Source organism: Branchiostoma belcheri, unplaced genomic scaffold (assembly GCF_001625305.1).
Source record: "Branchiostoma belcheri isolate BF01 breed outbred unplaced genomic scaffold, Haploidv18h27 scaffold80, whole genome shotgun sequence".
Taxonomy (NCBI): Eukaryota; Metazoa; Chordata; class Leptocardii; order Amphioxiformes; family Branchiostomatidae; genus Branchiostoma; species Branchiostoma belcheri.
This window is the reverse complement of record NW_017804465.1, coordinates 50280-68920: the sequence shown is the minus strand read 5'-3', so window position 1 is coordinate 68920 and position 18641 is coordinate 50280. Positions and strand designations below refer to the sequence as shown.

The window sequence follows — 18641 nt, the reverse complement described above, 5'->3', positions numbered from 1 at the left end:
TAAAAGTGATCAGTAATTTATAGTGGAGTATAAGACATCTACTCATTTGGTCTCCTCCTTGGGCAGTTTTTCAAGTTGAAGATGAAAGGCACTTTTTTGGTTCTGTAATCTGGCAGCTGGTCAAAGTGGAGCTACTGTCTTCTGACTCTGAAGTGTCCTATCTTACATGATCAGTGGAAATGTTCTGCCAACTTCTTTACTTGTAGCATGCGACATACAGCGGTTAGTGACCCTGTCTCTGGACTAAAAAGTTGGGAGTTTGATTCCCGTCTGTGTCGCTCACCTAACATGCACGCTATGCTAAAGGTTGCAGTCCTAAGGATGACAGGCTTTAATTAAGTTGTGGTACACTGTTCACTCTACTGGTCAAAAAGAGCTATGGGAATTTCCCAGTACAATTAACTTCTAACAACTGCACATAGTATCTGTCACAACCCAGTGAAAATTAGCTACTGTAGCTTGTCAGTCAGTTAAACTCAGATCGCATTTGCTTTTTTTACTTCACCCCAAGGGAAGGAAAGTACCATTTTTTACTTTCATACCTATAACTCTGTGATTCCCAAAATGCACAATGTAGCATTGCCGAATATCATCAGTACTGCTTCTTGTCTGTGGGACTGGATGGGTTGCAATGCAGTATGGGTAATGGGGTGAAGTCTGTCATCTCTGATTGCATTCGAGTCACATGATACTTCCAAACCATTCTATTCTGGACAAGAGAGTTTTCTTCTTTGACCTCTGTCTTCTTCTTTGAACTTTGTATAAAGTTTGGCAACAACTTCTAAGTTTGTGGATAAGTTTCCCATATGTTGTAAGCATTAGCTGGCTTCAGTTCACCTGGTAAAACAGACTTAAACATCTCCTGATCACCTGAGCAGAACAGTCTCATAAATGAGAGCAATTTCATCAGGATTAAAACCAAGGTCAGGACCGCCCCCTCTTGGGCATCATTTCTCCCAGGGGAGGATTACAAACAGAAAATCATTCTCTCTACAAACTTTTCGCTCAGCCATCCAGAATGACTTTTGAAATATGTGCAATCTTATAGGGATTAAAGGCAAAGTCAAGACTGCCCCTTCTATACATCATTTCTTCCTAAAATCACTCAGCCTGAGCTAATCTTTCTAAATTGACTGCTTACAGCAGGGATGAAGGTACAGTGAGATGGACACGGTTTGTTTGGTACACAGGGGCTTAGGATATTGCACATTAGTCAAGTGGAGTCGGAGTTACGTGTGCCTGCTGCAACTTCAGAGCCTTTGAGAAACCTCTGTGCACAATGTTTGACGAATGTTATTAACGACATGAGCTATGGCCATAGGCTGACTGGGCTAAAGGGTAAGTCAGTTCAAAAGTTCTGTTAGACCACTTTCATGTTTCAAGAATCCTGATCTTAAAGCATAAACTTTTAAGGTAAACTTTTTTGAGTCCATGTTCCTATTATAAAATGGAAGAGAGCAATCGTCTTAGCCTGAAAGGACTTGCACTAGCTACAATCCTTCCTGGCTTAATTTCATGATTACTAGCAACTGTATTTGACAAGGTAGCCAGAGTTAAGCAACTTTAATGATAATGAGCAATGTGATTCTATCTCTATTCTGTATTGTATAGCCAGTATAGCCACCCCAGCGCATGACACAGTCCAGATTTGCAGACACACAGCTAACACAGCTGGTTAGATTACACCAAACAACCTGTTACACCTAACCTTTGCACATCTAAAGCAGTTTAGTGATGATGCCCCTTTGGTGGCAGCGAGTTCCACTCTACAATAGTCCTATCACCTCAATCCTATTGCTTCCAGGGAAAGATCCAGTTACAAGACTTTGATGAGAAGCTCAGACCTGGCCTGGTGCAGAAGACTGAAACTCTAAGGATCCAATTAAGGATTGGGTGGCTTTGATCTTAAGATCACTCCAGAAGTCTTGGTAAGAAGTTCAAGTTTAACTGATCCTTAAGAAACGGAGCTTAATTGCTCCACATTTGAAGATCTAATCTTCAGTGGAGGGCTATTGTAATAACTTTACAACGTGTAAATCTTTGTGTGTTATTGTTCCCACTGGGGCATACCTTTCTCTGATCATGTTTTGGCATGTTCAAGGGGTGTTCCTCAAACAGAATACAAAGGGTGTAACAGATTTTGCCCTTGCAAAGCACTGCAACTGGGATCATGTGCCTAATACCTGTACCTATACATGTATCTTTAAAATGAATACTAGGTAATGCTAATAGTACCTGAACAAAATAAAAGTCTAGTGGACACAATTTTCTATGCTGAAGGTACGATTGATTGACTGCAGGTACTAAAATGCATCTCAAAGATGACAATTTTTATAATGTAACTCTTACAATCATAGATCAAGGGGCATGTCCCCCCCCCCCTCCTACATTTTGAGGGACAAATTTTACCGGTAGGTAAACTACATGACTGTACAGTCATGCTTATAAGTTTAATGACATTTCTTTCCATGTTTTTACAAGACAATGGATTGGGCAAAATTTTTGTGTGACATAAGCAGAAAAATCCCATCAAATGACAGAAGTACGGACACTGGCTAGCACACTACTGACAGCTCAACAGGAGGGACATCAAGAATCACTACAGAACAGAAAAGGACTCACTGGGAATGTGTAATTAAAGATGAGAGATCGATACTAAAATCAATATCTATATTCAGTTACAGAGGGTTAGATCTATGCCTGTGTGCCCTGACAGTGTTTTCATCAACCCCCTGCCTGGAAATTAGCAGTAATCATCAGCAAATTGGCAGGATCTGTCATGGTCACTTCTCTGTGTGTTCTATCACATACATTTTGTACATGTACTGTACAAGGTCATTTGTACAGACCTCCAGACTACATTCCAGACTTCAATTTTGCTGATGATGTTGCTTTACTGGAAATTTTAAACTTATTATAAAATATGCACAAAATCTTCTTACTAAAGTCGAAACTTCATGTCAAAAAATAGGCTTATACCTGAACGCTTCCGAGACAAAGTTTATGCACCTAAACCATAACTGCATAACTATGCACCCAGTATTTCTAGCTTCATGAACCACCTTGGACCTCGAACATGCACCACGCAAGGAAAAGTTTGCATTCAGCAGAACCCAACACCAGGAAGTCTGTGTAATTAGAAATGTAATAATCAATACGGAACATTTCTCGATCCATACTTCTGTCATCCGACCTTCTGACATCCCGGCATCTTTGGGGAGTAATTTTGTTTGAGGCGTGACGAGGTATTAACACTGCCGAGATCAATACAGCAGGGACTGTGACATGGGGAAATGTGACAGAAAAACTTACTGAGTTAAACACATCAACTTTTCATTGGAAAACACAACTCCGTGAATTATTCATAGTTGGTAGGAATTCACTGAAGGAAAATATGTATATTTTTGCTCTATTTCTTCTTTTTCTCCACGCAAATAAGGTTAATGACCTGGACCAGATGACTGTCATTATATGGTTAATGGTGATGTAGAAGACACCCTGAAGACACATTATGTAGCAAGTGGCAAGACAGAGTTTGAGGGGCTTTTTTTTTCTTTCCTCAGGAGTATGAAACTTGCCATTTAAGGTCATTGACCTCATCAAGGGACACTGAAAGCACCTTGTCACAGCAACAAATTCTTATACGCTACAAATCAGCATAAAATCAAGCTCCAAAACATCTAACGTTAGGATGAATTCTATAACACAGAGACTCCCTGACGCAAAACTGACTGCAACTCGTCCACCTCTGTTGAAAGAAATAAAGGAACAACACTCTGCTACATTCAAGACCCTTTGAAGAGCAGAGTGGTATACTGATGCCCTCTGCTGATGTAATCCTGCACTGCAGCAGCAACCTTTTAAAACACACAGTGCAAATGCTTCAGGAAATGTTTGTACTTTATGTGAACCAATAAATAGATCACATTGATCACATAGTAATAGTAAGAGAGGTCTCATGATGAGTATGTGTCATTTTGTCTTTTAAGTTCTATACCATTAATATCTATTTGACTTGATAAAAGTGGAATGAAGTATCTTGCACCAACATGGACCAGTGTGACGAATTTCAAACTCAGATTCATAGCATGCATACCAATCTAGCTGACGACCTTGAACTACTGGTATGTGCTGTGGTTCTTCATATAGGTATGACGATCTTGAGGATTCAAGAACACCCCCAAGATGGCACCATTAAGTTTACAGGTTAAGTCTTCACATTTTCCGCCGGAGTCGGCTTTAGTCTCCATTCCGGGGGAGGTCCTTTAGGAGGTGCTGGGATGGGAAGAATTTATGAGGTTTCCGACTTTCAGGTCTCTTTTACAGTTTGGTACAGACAGGCTGGAGACAGAGACTTACAGGCAAGCTTCAGAGCTGTAAATCACCACAAGAACCCACTTCTATCATATCCAGGACCGTGCCTATCTACATGTAGTTATAACACAATGCCTGAGTGAGTAAACGTCTGGTAGGGACACCCCTAGGAGACAGTCCTTTGTTTAGCACAATGCGCACTTATAAAGATATTAGCATCTGTCCGTTAATTAATTGTGTCCTGCTCTGTAAATTGTCTTGGCTTTGTGCAGTGCTTTTCATATGCATGTCAGTTTTCACACTTTTTTTCTAAAGACATTCTGACAGACACCTCATGAACAATGGAAAACACAACAAGCAAGTCCTCCCCAAAAAGACCCTGTAAAGCCCCTGTTCAGACATTCTTAGAAATGTTTGAAAAATGTCCAGAATTTTCGAGAATGTCCAAAAAGGGTCTATTGTCCGTTTAACATTTTATAGACATTTTCGGCTCTACCAGTGTTTAAAGCTCCTGTTCCACATTCATGACCTTCCTCTGAATTTGTTCCCGAAGGTTCAGCTGACGTTTGGGAGCACTCTGACAAGATTTAGGCCACGTCTACCTTCCTATACAAATCAAAATTAATTTGAGTTAAATCTTAGTACAATTTAACTGCAGAACACACCCCAAACACTGATGACTTACAGCCAAATACTGCCAGCCATGTTTGAATTGTAAGAACAACACAAAAATGTTTTAAACGTTTTGGAACATTTAACTGGCGCAGCTGTTGTAGCCAGGTAGTAGCCAAATTCATCGAACACCAGCTGACTTTGCACCACCTTCTCCTGACCATGGCTGGGGGGGGGGTGTTTGGCTAGTGTTGGAGAGGCCAAATCGTGAATGTGTGATGGGGGCTTTAGGGTTAGGATCTGGCATGGTTCTGGATTATAAGTCTCTACATCCAAGAGTGTATCTTTTGCCCTGCAAACCAGCAAACCATAATAATTACGTATATGTTTAAATACAACCTAACTCTTCAGTGCTAGGATCTGAAATACTGTGACTATTATCTGAACAGAAACTCACATAACTTACTTTCACATCTTTTCACTTTATTACAAACATACAAAAAACACAGGGGAAACCCATACATGATGTTGCATGTAGACCTTGATAAGACAGCCCATCATCAGGTAGAAGGTGAAAAAAAGAAGAGAGAGACATAAAAAGCAAACCAAGGTCAACTTAATCACAACAGAAGAAGACAGGACATTCTGTGACATGATGAGCAGATACATGTAACAAGTGGTTTAGCAGAGTGTGTGCACACAATACACAGATACACAGGCAACTTAGGCCACACTAGTTTAATTTGCCCATTTTGGGGTTAAAAAGAAATAAATGTAATGAACCGAATGATTAAATAGAGTATGAGGGGAAGTCTGTATATATATGAGGATGAAGGCAATAAATTACTGTGGCCTAACGTGTGTTTCCTGACAGAAATGTGGACAACAAGCTTAAAAAGGACACAAATAATCCTACAGTCTGACCTGATTGTCTGATAGTTGTTTTGCTGTTGGATTGCTGTGGAAATATTAATTTGTGATTGTGTAGATTTACACTGAAAACTAGTCTTAATAACAAAATAAATATTCTGAATCAGATTAAGAAAAGTATACGTTATGGTCAGGTGGTAAATCTACCTGAGTAAGACATTGTACAGTTATAATTTATATTACAGTAACTGTACAATGTCTTACTCAGGTAGATTTACCACTTAAATAATTATATCAATAAAATAAACCCTGAAAACAAAGAGAAGTACATCACATGTACATCGTGTGCACATTATGTAATACTAGCAATACAGAAAATCGTTTTTTTAGCTAAATTCTTGGATTGACTAAAATTAACAACAAAACAAAACTAGCATCATTTCACTAGGTTCAAAATATTTCCGAATTGCAGCAGTTTAAAACATTTTTTTTTTGTTTTTCAATTAAAAACTGTTCACCCAACAGTGCTTTTCAACCTTTATAATACTCCTTTTAAAAGACACATCATGTGACTTCTTCAACCTTTACTGTGCATAGCACATTCAACTTGGTAGAATGTACTGCACCTACCCTAAACCCGGATTTTTCAGTTTTCCTTGGATGTCTGGTCAACATTGCATCAGTATTTTGCCTGTTGCAGACAAAATATTTTTTGACACTGTTGAACATTTGAAAACTATAAATGGCACGGGATGTCATCCTTAAAAAAAGACATTCTGCTGAAGTGCTATATGTGAAATAAATTATGGGCAGGTGCAGTACGTTCTGCCAACATGCCACTGTGCATAGAGCTAAACTTGGAAGAAACAAATCATACGCTTCTTGGTTTCTTTTTGTACTGTCCTTCTGTGTCCTCCCCAAGGCTCTGATTTGCGCAGTGCACAGTTCACTTTATCCACAAAAGTCACATGATGTCCACCAATATATTAGCTCCATTGTATCATCAACACAAAGTTCCATATTGTGATTATATATTACATATAAGTCTTTTCAACACCCCTAAAGCTAGTTAGTCTATTTCACTCCATTTCATTCCCGTGTTTTTCTTTTTCACACAGTCTCTTTTTCATCATACTTGTCTCCACTCCCTTCATGTCTTGATTTTTTAAAGGCACTTTTCAAAGCTTTTCTTTCATAATTGTCACTGCACACTATTTATTTCCACAAAAATAAACTTTCCAACACCAGTCAAAGCTCCCTCCTTTTTCCATCTCCCCTCAAACCCCTTTTCCAAAAGTTCCACAATCCTTTCCTTTGCGACATTTGCTTTCCACACTTCAAAACTTATCTAGTTGCTAAAAGATTTATTTATTTATATGACAAATATATGCTACAGACTTATCAACCCATTCTCAACTCCTAATATTCTAAACCAGCTCACACCCAGAACCTTTTGGCTTCATCATACAAACAGTCATGTTTGTAAGTTCTTTCTTCTTCCTCTTAAAAAGTGTAATTTGTCTAGGTTATGTGATAATACTTGTTATACTTGAAGCATTCACTTCAACAAGAAAAGTGCTTAATGTAATGTATAACTACTTTCATAACTTCTTTCAACCAAAAGTCATTTTCTGGACTTCCTTCCCTTGTCATACATATACCTATGCTATGAGTTTATTTTTCTGTCGTAAATACATTCTTACAGGCCTCCATAATGATAGCGACATCACCCTCTTGTTCTTCCTTTCTTACTGTCAGAGAAACAAACCTTTTATCAAGATTGTTCCAATCTACTCCCCATGTAGAACATTCTTGGGCTATTTCAAATGCTTCAAATGATGACAAAAAGGTGCAAAGAAATGTCAGTAAAAATGTCAATACCTGATTTCTACCAGATTTCCTCATTCAAAATACCTGTGTGAAACCAGTTATATGGCAAAAAACAATGAACAATGTAGCATTGAGGATGCCACTACGGAATAACTTTTCACTACTGGCTAACTACAAAATCACTAGGGAATTTTCAGCCGAATGGCTGTTTCATTATCAGTGTGCTAAAGGTTAACCTTTTCCCTGCTGCCCAGCCCAGTAATCAACTGAGAAATGGTATACATAGCCAAACGGCTGCTTTGGTTCACTAAAGGTTAAATCAGAAGTGAAATGAAGGATGACAAAAGTTTTTGCCTTCCTTAAATAAATTACTATGATGATGTTGTTGATAAAAATAACCGATTATGTTCGTCACCAACGACTGCAAATTTTTTTTGCCCAGAGAAAAACTCATCATCATCAGAGAAAAACTTAATCACATGAACACTGTTCATGTACAGTCATGTACATGTAGTATGCAACAAATGTAAAAACTTGAACTGTATTGAAAAGAACTGAACAAACACCGTTCTTAAATCCAAGTTTTAAAAGTTTAACCCTACCAAAAACTTAACTGCTCAAATACCATAATTATTGATTACTACTACTACTACTTACCAGTAGCAACAGTATGCAACAAATTCCATGAAACTTGAACTGAACTGAACAGAACCAATATATTTGTCCCACCTACCTACTACTGCAACACTTTTCCACACATCTACATGGCTTTAGTAGTTCTGTTTGTAATGTCAGCTCCGGATGGACTTTCTGGTGTCCGAACTATAATTTTTCCCACAAAAAATCTATAAAAGGCAAAGTCTTCATTTCTTCGCCCGTTTTTGGAGAAGAGTTTGTGTTTGTGGGTTACAGTTGGAACTTGTCCTTACTGCCGCCTGTCCTGACAAGCTGGCTGAAGTACAGCACGGTGTGTTCGTCCGTGGTGGTGACGACCGGGTGCCCGTCGGGCGTCATGTCGAAGTCGTAGAACATCTTCTTCATTCCCTGAGAGGTGACGAGGGTGGAGCCGTCTGGGCGGAACACGGTGATGTGGAAGTAGCCGTAGCTGTGGTGCAGGGCCACGATGTTCCCGTTTGTGTCCACGCACAGCCGCACAGGCGAGTACCCGAAACCCTTCACTGGAATCTGCTTCAGGAAGTTCCCCCGACGGTCAAAGATCTTGATGCTGTGAGGGTTGCGGTCCGCCACAATGACATCACCTATTAAAGGAAGGGAGGAAGGATATACATATAGTATAGAATACTACACTGTACCCAATGTTCCAGCCTGACCCATTATTCCAGCCTGACCTGTGAAAAACACCCCTATCGAATTTTATCTTGGCTCAGCTATGACATAAAAAAGTCATTACATCTAATCCACTGCTTTGAAACTTGAATCAACCAAATCATTCAAACAATTCTCCTCTCATACATCCCTGAAAACACCCAGCTATCATGGTAAAGCAAAGGCTAAAATGAAAAACGAGAAATCGAACTGTGAACCTCTTTAACATTGTTGTAAATTTCTCACTGGTTATGTGCCTATTCCACTGTCATTTTGTCCTAGCCTGAGGGGAGACCATTTTTACCTCCAATTTGACCTCCATTTTGTCAGTCTGCGGTTACGCCATTTCCCCCTTACTTCCTGTTACATGTATTTACTATATTCAAAGTAATTATGAACATACAAGAACAAACAGACAAACCCAATGAAAACAAATCCCCAGTACCCTGAGGCAACAAACAAACAAACAAACCTGTCCACATAGTGGCGACACAGGTGGGGAGCCTCAGCTGTTTGTACAGGTCTAGCTTCTGCAGCAGGTTTCCGTGTTGGTTAAAGACGTGAATACACTTGGCATTGTGGTCCAGAACCAACACCTGTCCCTCGTGACTAACCGCAATGTCCTTCACTCCCTTTATGTGTGCCACGCTAAACTTTCCCAAGTAATCTCCGTTCGGGGCGAAGATCTGGACTCTGCGGTTTCCCGGATCATTCACCGCGATGTTGCCGTCGGGAGTTATCGCGAGGTGGTTCGGGTAGACCAAACAGCCATCGAACTTCCCTTCCCGGCCAAACTGGAACTTGAAGTTGCCGCGACTGTCGAAGACCTGGATCCGGTGGTTGCCCTGGTCGGCGACGTACATGTCCCCGTACATGCTGACCACGATGCCGCCTGTCTGGTTGAAGAGGCCGGGCGACTGGCCGTAACCGCCCAGCTGGTACTCCAGAGACATGCTGATGCTGTGCGAGAAGTTGTGGCCCTTGTTGTACCCGCCATTCTGGTACGGCTGCTTCCGCTGCATCCCCGTCGGAGCTCTAGGTGGGGGGCGGGGAGGAAGGTCTGGGTTTGGCGAACCCCGCCCTCCTCTGAAGGACCCAGTCGGTGAGTTTGCCTTGTACCGGTTCCCGTTGTTGTCTCCGACCACTGGGATGAGGTCGTCGACCTGGTTCGAGTCCTTGAGGATGAAGGTTTGGCGCCGGTCGTCCGGGATACGAGACTTGGAACCCGTCCTTCTCTCCACGCCTTCCCCGTCAACGTCACTGTCGTCCTGAGGCGGGATGACGATCTCCTCCGGAGTGTCGTGGATGGAGAAAGTTCTGGTTTTCTCAAACGGCAGCCGCCCTGCTCCCTTGGGGGGCAGCTCTGGCGCCGCCTCTGCACCACCGGCATTGCTGACCTCTCCTGCAACCTTTGACCCCGACTTTACGCCCCCTGAACCGTCGCTGAACCCTGACTCTGAGTAGTACGACGACCCACGGGAGGGGCTGTTTTCGTTGTCGTTCGGACTGGCTTCTCCGCTAGTCGGCGACGGCTCTGTCTGAAGCTCATCGCTCTTCAACGACCCAACTGATCCCTTTTCGATGAGCTCCAGAAGATCGGCGTTCACCGCGAACTGTATCTCAGCCTTGTGCTGGGGGTTAAAGGTCAGGAGGGATTGCAGCTGCCTCTCCACCTGACCCTGGAGCGAAAGGATTTCAACATGGCTGCCCTGACGGAGAAGACTCTCCGTGAACTTGCACCCGTGGTTGATCTTGTCCACGGTGTCCTGGATGTGTGACTGCAGCTGATTGAGAGACTCCTGCTTCCCGGCCATCCAGTCGTTCAGTTCCTCCACCAGCTCTTCCTTGCACTGCTCCAGGACAGTCTTCAGGTCAGCGATGGTCTCGTTAATCTGCTGTATGACCTCCTCACCTTGCTTCTCAATCTGTGTGGCGGAATCCTGTACAGTAGTAGTAATAGTTGACAGATTGATAAATCATGTTTACATGTCATTCACCTGTTCATCTTACATGGTACCATCATAAAATGGTTCTAGAATCCAGTATTTGTATTTTCATCTGTGGCACAACTCAACTAGCGCACGAGAATCACATCTGAATTACTCTTTGGAACCCCATGTGATATGGATGTTATCACACAGCCAGAACACCTGTATTCAGGGTTATCACAGCCCAGGTATGACATAAACCAAGGTATCTTGTAACTAAATATATTTCGTACAAAAGTCATGTAGTTAAGATTAGGAGGTCGGATATAACAAGATTAGGAGGCCAGATATAACAATACAAACAACATTTAAAATCTGGCAAGTGTAATACTGTCACAGGAAGTCTGATATCCATTGCACAATCAATGGTTAGGCAAGCAAGCCATAAAGGAACAGCACTATTTCTACACATTTTTGTATACCTGTAAGGACGCCTGTTTTTTCTTCAGACTCTCTGCCTTATCCATGCTCTGTTCGACCAGGGCCTGTAACCCATTGCCGAGGGCAACGGTCTGGTCGGTGAGGTAGACGTAGTTGTGGGAGGTGATGGCGTGGTCTAACACGGTACACTCCTTACAGATGGGCACCTGGCAGGAGTTACAGTAGAACTTGAGCGGCTCCCCCTGGTGGGTGCTGCAGAACACCGGCCTCTGCAGGGCACTACGGCCTGCAGTACCCTGCAGCTCCTCCAGGGGGACCACGTGGTGGTTCTGGAAGCACAGCATCCAGTTGTGTGCTGACACGCAGTTGGGGCAGATGTAGCTGGCGCACTCCATGCACCGGGACACCGCGGCGGATTTACTTGTACAAGTGGTGCAGACAATGTTAGCAGAGCTCAGGAGGATATTTTCTAGTGTATTCCTGGCCACGAAGTCATCGGGGAGGCCCGAGAGTCCTTGTGAGGGGAGGGATGTCTCCTGTTCGCAGACGTCACACGTGAGGATCGTCCCGGGCTCCTTCTGGAGCTGCTTGTCCAGGCAGGCTTGGCAGAAGGAGTGCAGACAGGACAGGACTTTGGGTTTCTTGTAGTGCTGCTCACACAGCGGACACGTCAGGCTCATGTCACTGGTGGTGGACGGGCTGCTCCGCTCGGTCGCTGACGCCATCTTGAAATTGCTACAGTATGAGAGATAACACACAGTTAAGAAGTAAAACATTTCAAAAACAATTCAAGTGAAACATTTTTAAAGACATGTTGTGAATTTGTTTTGTTATTTGTTGTGAATTTCTCAAAGATGCCTGTCCTGTGGGCAGACCATTTTGACCTCCAGTTTGACCTTCCTGTCAGTCTGCAATTTCATCATTTCTTCCCTCACTTCCTGTAACTCTACAGCATTCAAATACAGTTGTGTATAATATTGCTACTAACAACAAAATTCTATACTGCAATTACTTATAGAAACCAAAAGCTCAAGAGCCCACAATACCTTAGAAAAGCATGTCGGCATGACGCACCGCTTCTGTGGGAAACCCATAACGTATTGTGCACAGCACTTTGGCAGAACATCTTATTTAAGGTCGTGCTTGCATATTTAAGAACGACATCCTCTCTATAGTTTTGAAACGTTGTGTCAGAAAAGATGTCGGCTGCAATAGTCAAAATTCTGATGCAACGATGACCACACAGCTAAATTGAAAACCGTGAAAAATCTGGGTTTCATGCAGGCACAGTATGTTCTGCCTACGTGCTCCAGAGACATGTTATATCCTTGAGTCATTGATACTGGAATGATACGGCTAATTTAACTTCAGGTATGTAACAAGCACTCAGGTTATGTCCATTAATGTTATTGCAGCTGGACAGAGACGAGAGACTTGTCCCACTTAACACTTGAACTGAAAGGTCCCCTGAATCTCTGACCTCTGTAACACAATTTAGTTTTCTATTTCAATTTATGTCTATCATTTCCTCAGCACTGTTTGGTATGTGGTATAATCAGGTATTACTGGGAAGTTATTCTTATGGACAATTTTATGAGCATGTTGACAGAACATACTGTGCCTGTGCAAAACCTGTAAGGTATTGCGCATAGCACTTATGTCTTCTTTAAGGTAGCATTTGCAAACTTTGACATCCTGTGTATGGTTTTCAAATGTTGTGTCTGCAACAGGCAAAATCATAATAAAGAAATGTGCAACATCCAACGAAAAATCCATGAAAAATCTGGGTTTCGGTTTAGTTTTATGGAAGGTGCACCCAACCTAAAAAATTGGGTGCACAAAAAGATTTGGGGGTCCACCATATAAAATAAAATAGACAGAATGTCATCAAAAACTGTTTCATTTCTAAAGAAAAGTAGTATGAGAAGGATTTCATTATTTTTCTGACACGTAGATGTTAAGAATATGCTATATACTACTATGCACTTAATATCTTGACATACGTAAACCTACAGAAAAAAATTGGGTGAACAGCTCCAAATTTGGGTGCACGCACCCAGTATTTTGAGCCCTGTATGGAACATATTATCAAATTGTTATGACCAAAGGGGCCATTTGTGTCCATGTTGGTAATCATATGGCATACATTTTTCACCAAGACAATTAAACAAATTTTTTCTTCACAAATGCCAATAATAGTTGACAATAGAAATCACAGTACTATCAACATTGGCATGTTGTGTATAAACAAGTTACTTTACCCTATTGCACATGAAGTATGACACTACATTACTGTAACTGGAAATAATGGTTTATGACATTAAGTAATAGTATCATAGTTTGATTTTAAAAGGAGGTATAGTAGCATGTTGACAGAACGTACTGCCCCTACATGAAACCTGTAATGGATAGAATTTATCATTTATTAAGATTATATATGGGTTAAGTTAAGGATGTCATCCCGTCTATAGTTTCAAATGTTGTGTCAGAATAGACATTGTCTGCAACAGGCATAATTGATGCAATGTTGAACAAACATCCGACCATGAAAAATACATGTTTTACACAGGCGCAGTACATTCTGCCAACATGCTACCAGTTGCTAGGTGTACAGTATGCCTTGATTTGGCTTGTATCATAAATAACATGTATGTCAGACATAGGATTATCTAATGAACCTTAAGGTGAAAGATCACAGTAAAAAAGACTGCACAACAGCCATGCTTCCCTGAAGTCTGTCGCTTACAATTACCTACACAATCATGTAACTCACAACATCTCTACTGTAATACAAAAGGCAGGCCTGCAAAAAGTCTGTGACTATACGGTCTAACTATATACATGTACATTGTGAGAACAAATGATACAACAGGATAAACACTCACAGAATCTCCCTGCTAAATGTTCATCCTATGAGGCTATGCATGTCTGTGCAGGAAGAAGGGGCATGTGAGCCAAGGCTAAATATAGCTGTCCTGTCAGATAGTTTACAGCAGCATGGGTAGTGGCTATGTATAGCCTCCGAATCAGCCTCTGGGCGCCTTTTAGTACTAGCCTGGGTGCCAACCATTGGATGTACTTACTGCCCGCTCATAGTTATTATGGTAGCCAGTGTCAACCATAGGAGCTGGCGGTAACTTCCAAAGTTGGCACACAGGTTATCTTAACATATGAGGAATCAACTTTATTAATAGGCAAGTGGTGCCGCAGTAGCTAGCTATGTTACACTGACGACACTTTACACCCAATCTTTGCAAATCTAACTGCAGGAGATTTTAAAGCTTAATTTAGTGATGAATGATGATGGTGGCAACGAGTTCCTGGAAAATTTTTTAACACCTCAATTCTTGGTTGACAACTCGGATATTTCAAGGCATGACTGTTTAAGTGCCTTTCCCAAGGACACAACAACTAGCCCGGAATGCTAGGAATCAAACCTGTGACCTCTTGATCCCGTGTCGCCCTGTTATCATCAAATATCAAAAGGTAGCCTTGGTGCTAGACTGTTGCCAGGGCCGGTATACATGTACTACAGCCTAGCTTCTCAGCTCTAGGGCCAACATGTCCCCAAGGAAAATTGACCACAGACACCCTCAGGTTGCAGGGCTCAAAATACTGGGTGCACCTTACAGTGCAGGTAAAATTGGAGCTGTGCAGGTATTTCTGATGTCTACCCGCACCTAACCTGCACTGGTCCATGTACTGGGTTTATATCCATAATTGCATTGACTGTTAGTGTTACCACCTTTGATGTATAAAAGAAATAACGATAATAGCTTTTGAACACTTTTTAGTATAATCCATACTTCTTAAAGTCTGAGTGGTGCAGGTAAAATATGTCTGGTGCGGGTAAGTTTCAAAGTTAGCTGCACTGGTAGTTTCCCACACAAGTGCAGGTATGCCTGAAAACAGTATTTCAAGCACTGGTTTGACTCAGGATCTAACTGGGGGCTGGCCTGTATACTGCGGCCCTGAGAACAGTCAGGCATCCAGGCCTGCCCAGAGCCTGATTTGGAGGCTACTATCACCAGCCAGGACAGCTGTCAGACAGGGTGGAGCAGATCGTTACAAGTATGTTTACAGTGCCCACAGTCAGCCACCGATTAAATCTCTAAAGATACGCTAAATGTCTTAACATTGCCGATAGAGCTGCCGCAATGTTTATTAGGCCACACCAATTTAATTTGTTGGTTCTCGGATTCGCCTCTTTGTTTTTTTCTGATTTGCAAAAAAAAAAAAAATTTGATTCTGGTCCTGAATCAACTGAAAAATGCTCATGTTTTGCCCCCAACAGTTGAGGAAAGTCCTTTTCTTCCTAGTTGTTACAGTTTTCCCATCTATCATTGCAGTGGTTTGATTAAAAGTTCAAAATTCAATGTTTAAATTTTAACCCAGCCTTTTGTGTTGACTTCATGGCTCATTCCGTAGCATTTAAGCCTATAATGGGATGCCTAGACCTGTTTTTATTTTTATTTTTTTTCGCCCTGTCGCTTCATATTTTTTCTGAAAAAATCCGAGAACCAACAAATTAAATTGGTGTGGCCTTACATGTGTAAACTCCAATGATAGTGATAAGGCAGGGCTTGATGTTCATTTTTCCAAATAGGTGCATCAATGAACCTAAAAAATGAGGTGCAACAAGTAGGGAAAAAATGGTCAATAGAAAATAAGTACCTAGCTTCGGTTACCAGCATCTTCTTGATTAATACATAGAATGAGGTCCTACGTATACGTTTGAGAAGAGCCACAACTTGAGCATGTTAAAGATCCCAAAACATGGGTGAGGGCCTGCAAGGGGGGGTAGTGATTACGAATTACGCAAAATTTTCGCCGCCTATTACGAATTACGTTAAAGTCTCAGAGCTGATTACGACTTTACGATTTGCGGCTAATGTCCAATTACGAATTATGTTGATTTTTGCGGAGGCTGCCTACGAATTACGAAGTCTAAAACGGCCTGATTACGCCTTACGAAAAAGGGCTTGCAGGCCCTCATGGCCGGGTCCTTCACGGTGTGAGTGGTTCAAACCTTCTGGTCCTACACAGCTTGTACTTACAGTGTGCAAAACTGGTGTGGTATGCTTAAGGGGGTTTACCAGGGGGGTTATGCAAAACAAACAAACAATTAAAGATTGGCATAATTTCAGAGTTGATGGGCACAAAGTGAAGAAATCCTAACAATGATCTAGTACTTCAGTACTTTACATATTTCAACATATGTAAACCCTCATACAAAGTCAACAATTAACATTCTAAGAAGGCCTGCATGAGGGGGTCCCGACAACGCTTTACGCTAAATTCACGCAAAATTCAGGAAGCCTCCCCATTACATTTTACGATAAATTCCGGGTAGCTACAACGCAATACGTAGAAATGGCCAATTACGCTCTACCTTGGTCCCCCTACACTCTACATAGAATCTGAATTAAAAGGGCCGATTACACTCTACAGAAAAGGGCATGCAGGCCCCCTTCTAAGAGGACAGTTGGCTACATTTAGAACTTACAGGTGATTAGCTTAACTTGTTCAGGTACAGGTAACTGTTATAGGCCTGGGTCTGCTGTACATGTGTTTTTGTAATGTTACTGTAAAACTAGTTTAGGTATACAGTTCTGCTATTGTGAGCAAGATGATGTCGGAAGGCGAGGTATCATTTTCTTGCTCGTCTATCGATAGGACAATATTGTCAGACAGAAGAACGGAACGATTTTTCGCCTTCCAACATCTGCTTGAAAACGAACGTTTGGAGTTCTCCACAGTGGCAACTCTGTTGCTAGTCGCTAGGCGGAGCTAATACCGTGACTTCAAAGTTTGATTCGGCAGACCATATGGGAGTAAAAACACAACGTTAGCCTCTGTTTAAAGTGCTCCATGTAACGGCCCTCTGGGGTTCCTCTCAACATCAAATGCTGGGTTTACGGCAAAATTAGCTGCGAGGGCCTCAAACTTACGCCATGCATCTAGTTGACACCTAGCCTAGCCCCTAAAACTAACCGTCTAGTGTATTAAATGTTAGGAGTACAAGTCCACGCAACGGTTTCATAGCAAAACTTGTTTGAACAAGATATATCGACAAATCCTGCAATGTTTTTGAGAACGTCATACATACCGGAATGTGCAGATAAAATCGCTTTCCTTTGCACAATTTTGGCGTGAAAAACTCGTACTAACCAACACCCTCAGATTGACAGGAAAAGCAGTTTATAATTTCAATAATTCAGTGCCTAATAAATAAGAACATTATTATCTATAACATAAGCTATATTCGACTTCAAGTACACAAAAAACATATTTTTCTCTTAATTTATTAAAATGTATCATTTGCTATTTTACTAGACAAAGATTTTTCTTTTTTCACAGGGAATATATTAAGGCATACTTCCAAATCTCACTAGACACCTCTCAGCATCGCCATTGAATCCAGGCACGAGGAAGCTGGGCTGCTGGCAGACGAAAATTTCCGGAATTCTTCTCACATATTTTCCTGAATTTGTACCGATGTGTCGGCTTGACAGGCTTTCTGGTAGTATAGCCTTGACAGCCGGGTCTTATGTTTCATTAGGCACCGCCTTTTTGGTGCGAACGAGACGCTATATTTGTGTACTATGCCTCGGGCTTTTTGAAAGCGAAGCCCTGTTTACACCGAAATGAGCAGTAAGACAGGGTTAGTAAAGCGGCATATGTACAGTGACGATAGATGAAATTCCGCTGAAAACTGTTACATCATAATCCCTGTGTTCCGAACGACTTACTAAACAGCGAGGAAGAATTTGTTTTACCCAAACCAAAGTCTGAAGCAAGGTATATCGCTTCAAAGTTCAGCGTTTTAGCAGACGTCTTTTCAAGCCGTTTTGGTTCCGGGTCAGAGTTTAAATCTAAGTAACGTTAAGTCATCCGGGCGCAGTAAATCGCCGGCTGCTCGGCGGTTTTCAAAGCTCCTTGCACATGTACATAAAACAGAACAAGCTAATTTAGTACAGGAAACTAAATAAATATGAAAAAGGATGGGTAAGAATGTGTAAGGATTGGTAGCATGGGCAAGAGTTACGGTAAGGATCGGATGGGTAAGAATGTGTAAGGATGGGTAAGAATGTGTAAGGATGGGTAAGAATGTGTAAGGATGGGTAAGATTGTGTGAGGATGGGTAGGATGCCGGTAACTTGAACTGGGTATGTGTGAGGATCGGGGGAGGATCATCAAGAAGGTGTAAGGATGGGGTAGAATGAGTGCTTTTACTAATCTCCAAGCAGATGTTTCGGTGGCTGCAAAACAGTATCAAATTGGCCAGACAGTATCAAATTGGCCAGACAGTATCCAACA

General features: G+C 41.7%; 1 protein-coding gene across 2 annotated transcripts; it reads right to left on the bottom strand.

The window, feature by feature from the left end:
• Positions 1-8028: 8028 nt before the first annotated feature.
• On the bottom strand, positions 8029-17505 carry LOC109486525 (brain tumor protein-like). 2 transcript variants are annotated; one of them, XM_019790361.1, is made up of 4 exons: positions 17431-17505; positions 11363-12056; positions 9425-10892; positions 8029-8885 (listed from the first exon to the last, which is right to left on the bottom strand). In XM_019790361.1, exons 2-4 carry the CDS (start codon positions 12044-12046, stop codon positions 8533-8535), a joined length of 2505 nt encoding a protein of 834 aa, XP_019645920.1. In that variant the 5' UTR covers positions 12047-12056; positions 17431-17505; the 3' UTR covers positions 8029-8532. The 2 variants fall into 2 exon arrangements, with proteins under 2 accessions (XP_019645920.1, XP_019645921.1); XM_019790362.1 differs by lacking the exon at positions 17431-17505 and adding an exon at positions 14207-14369.
• Between the last annotated feature and the right edge of the window lie 1136 nt (positions 17506-18641).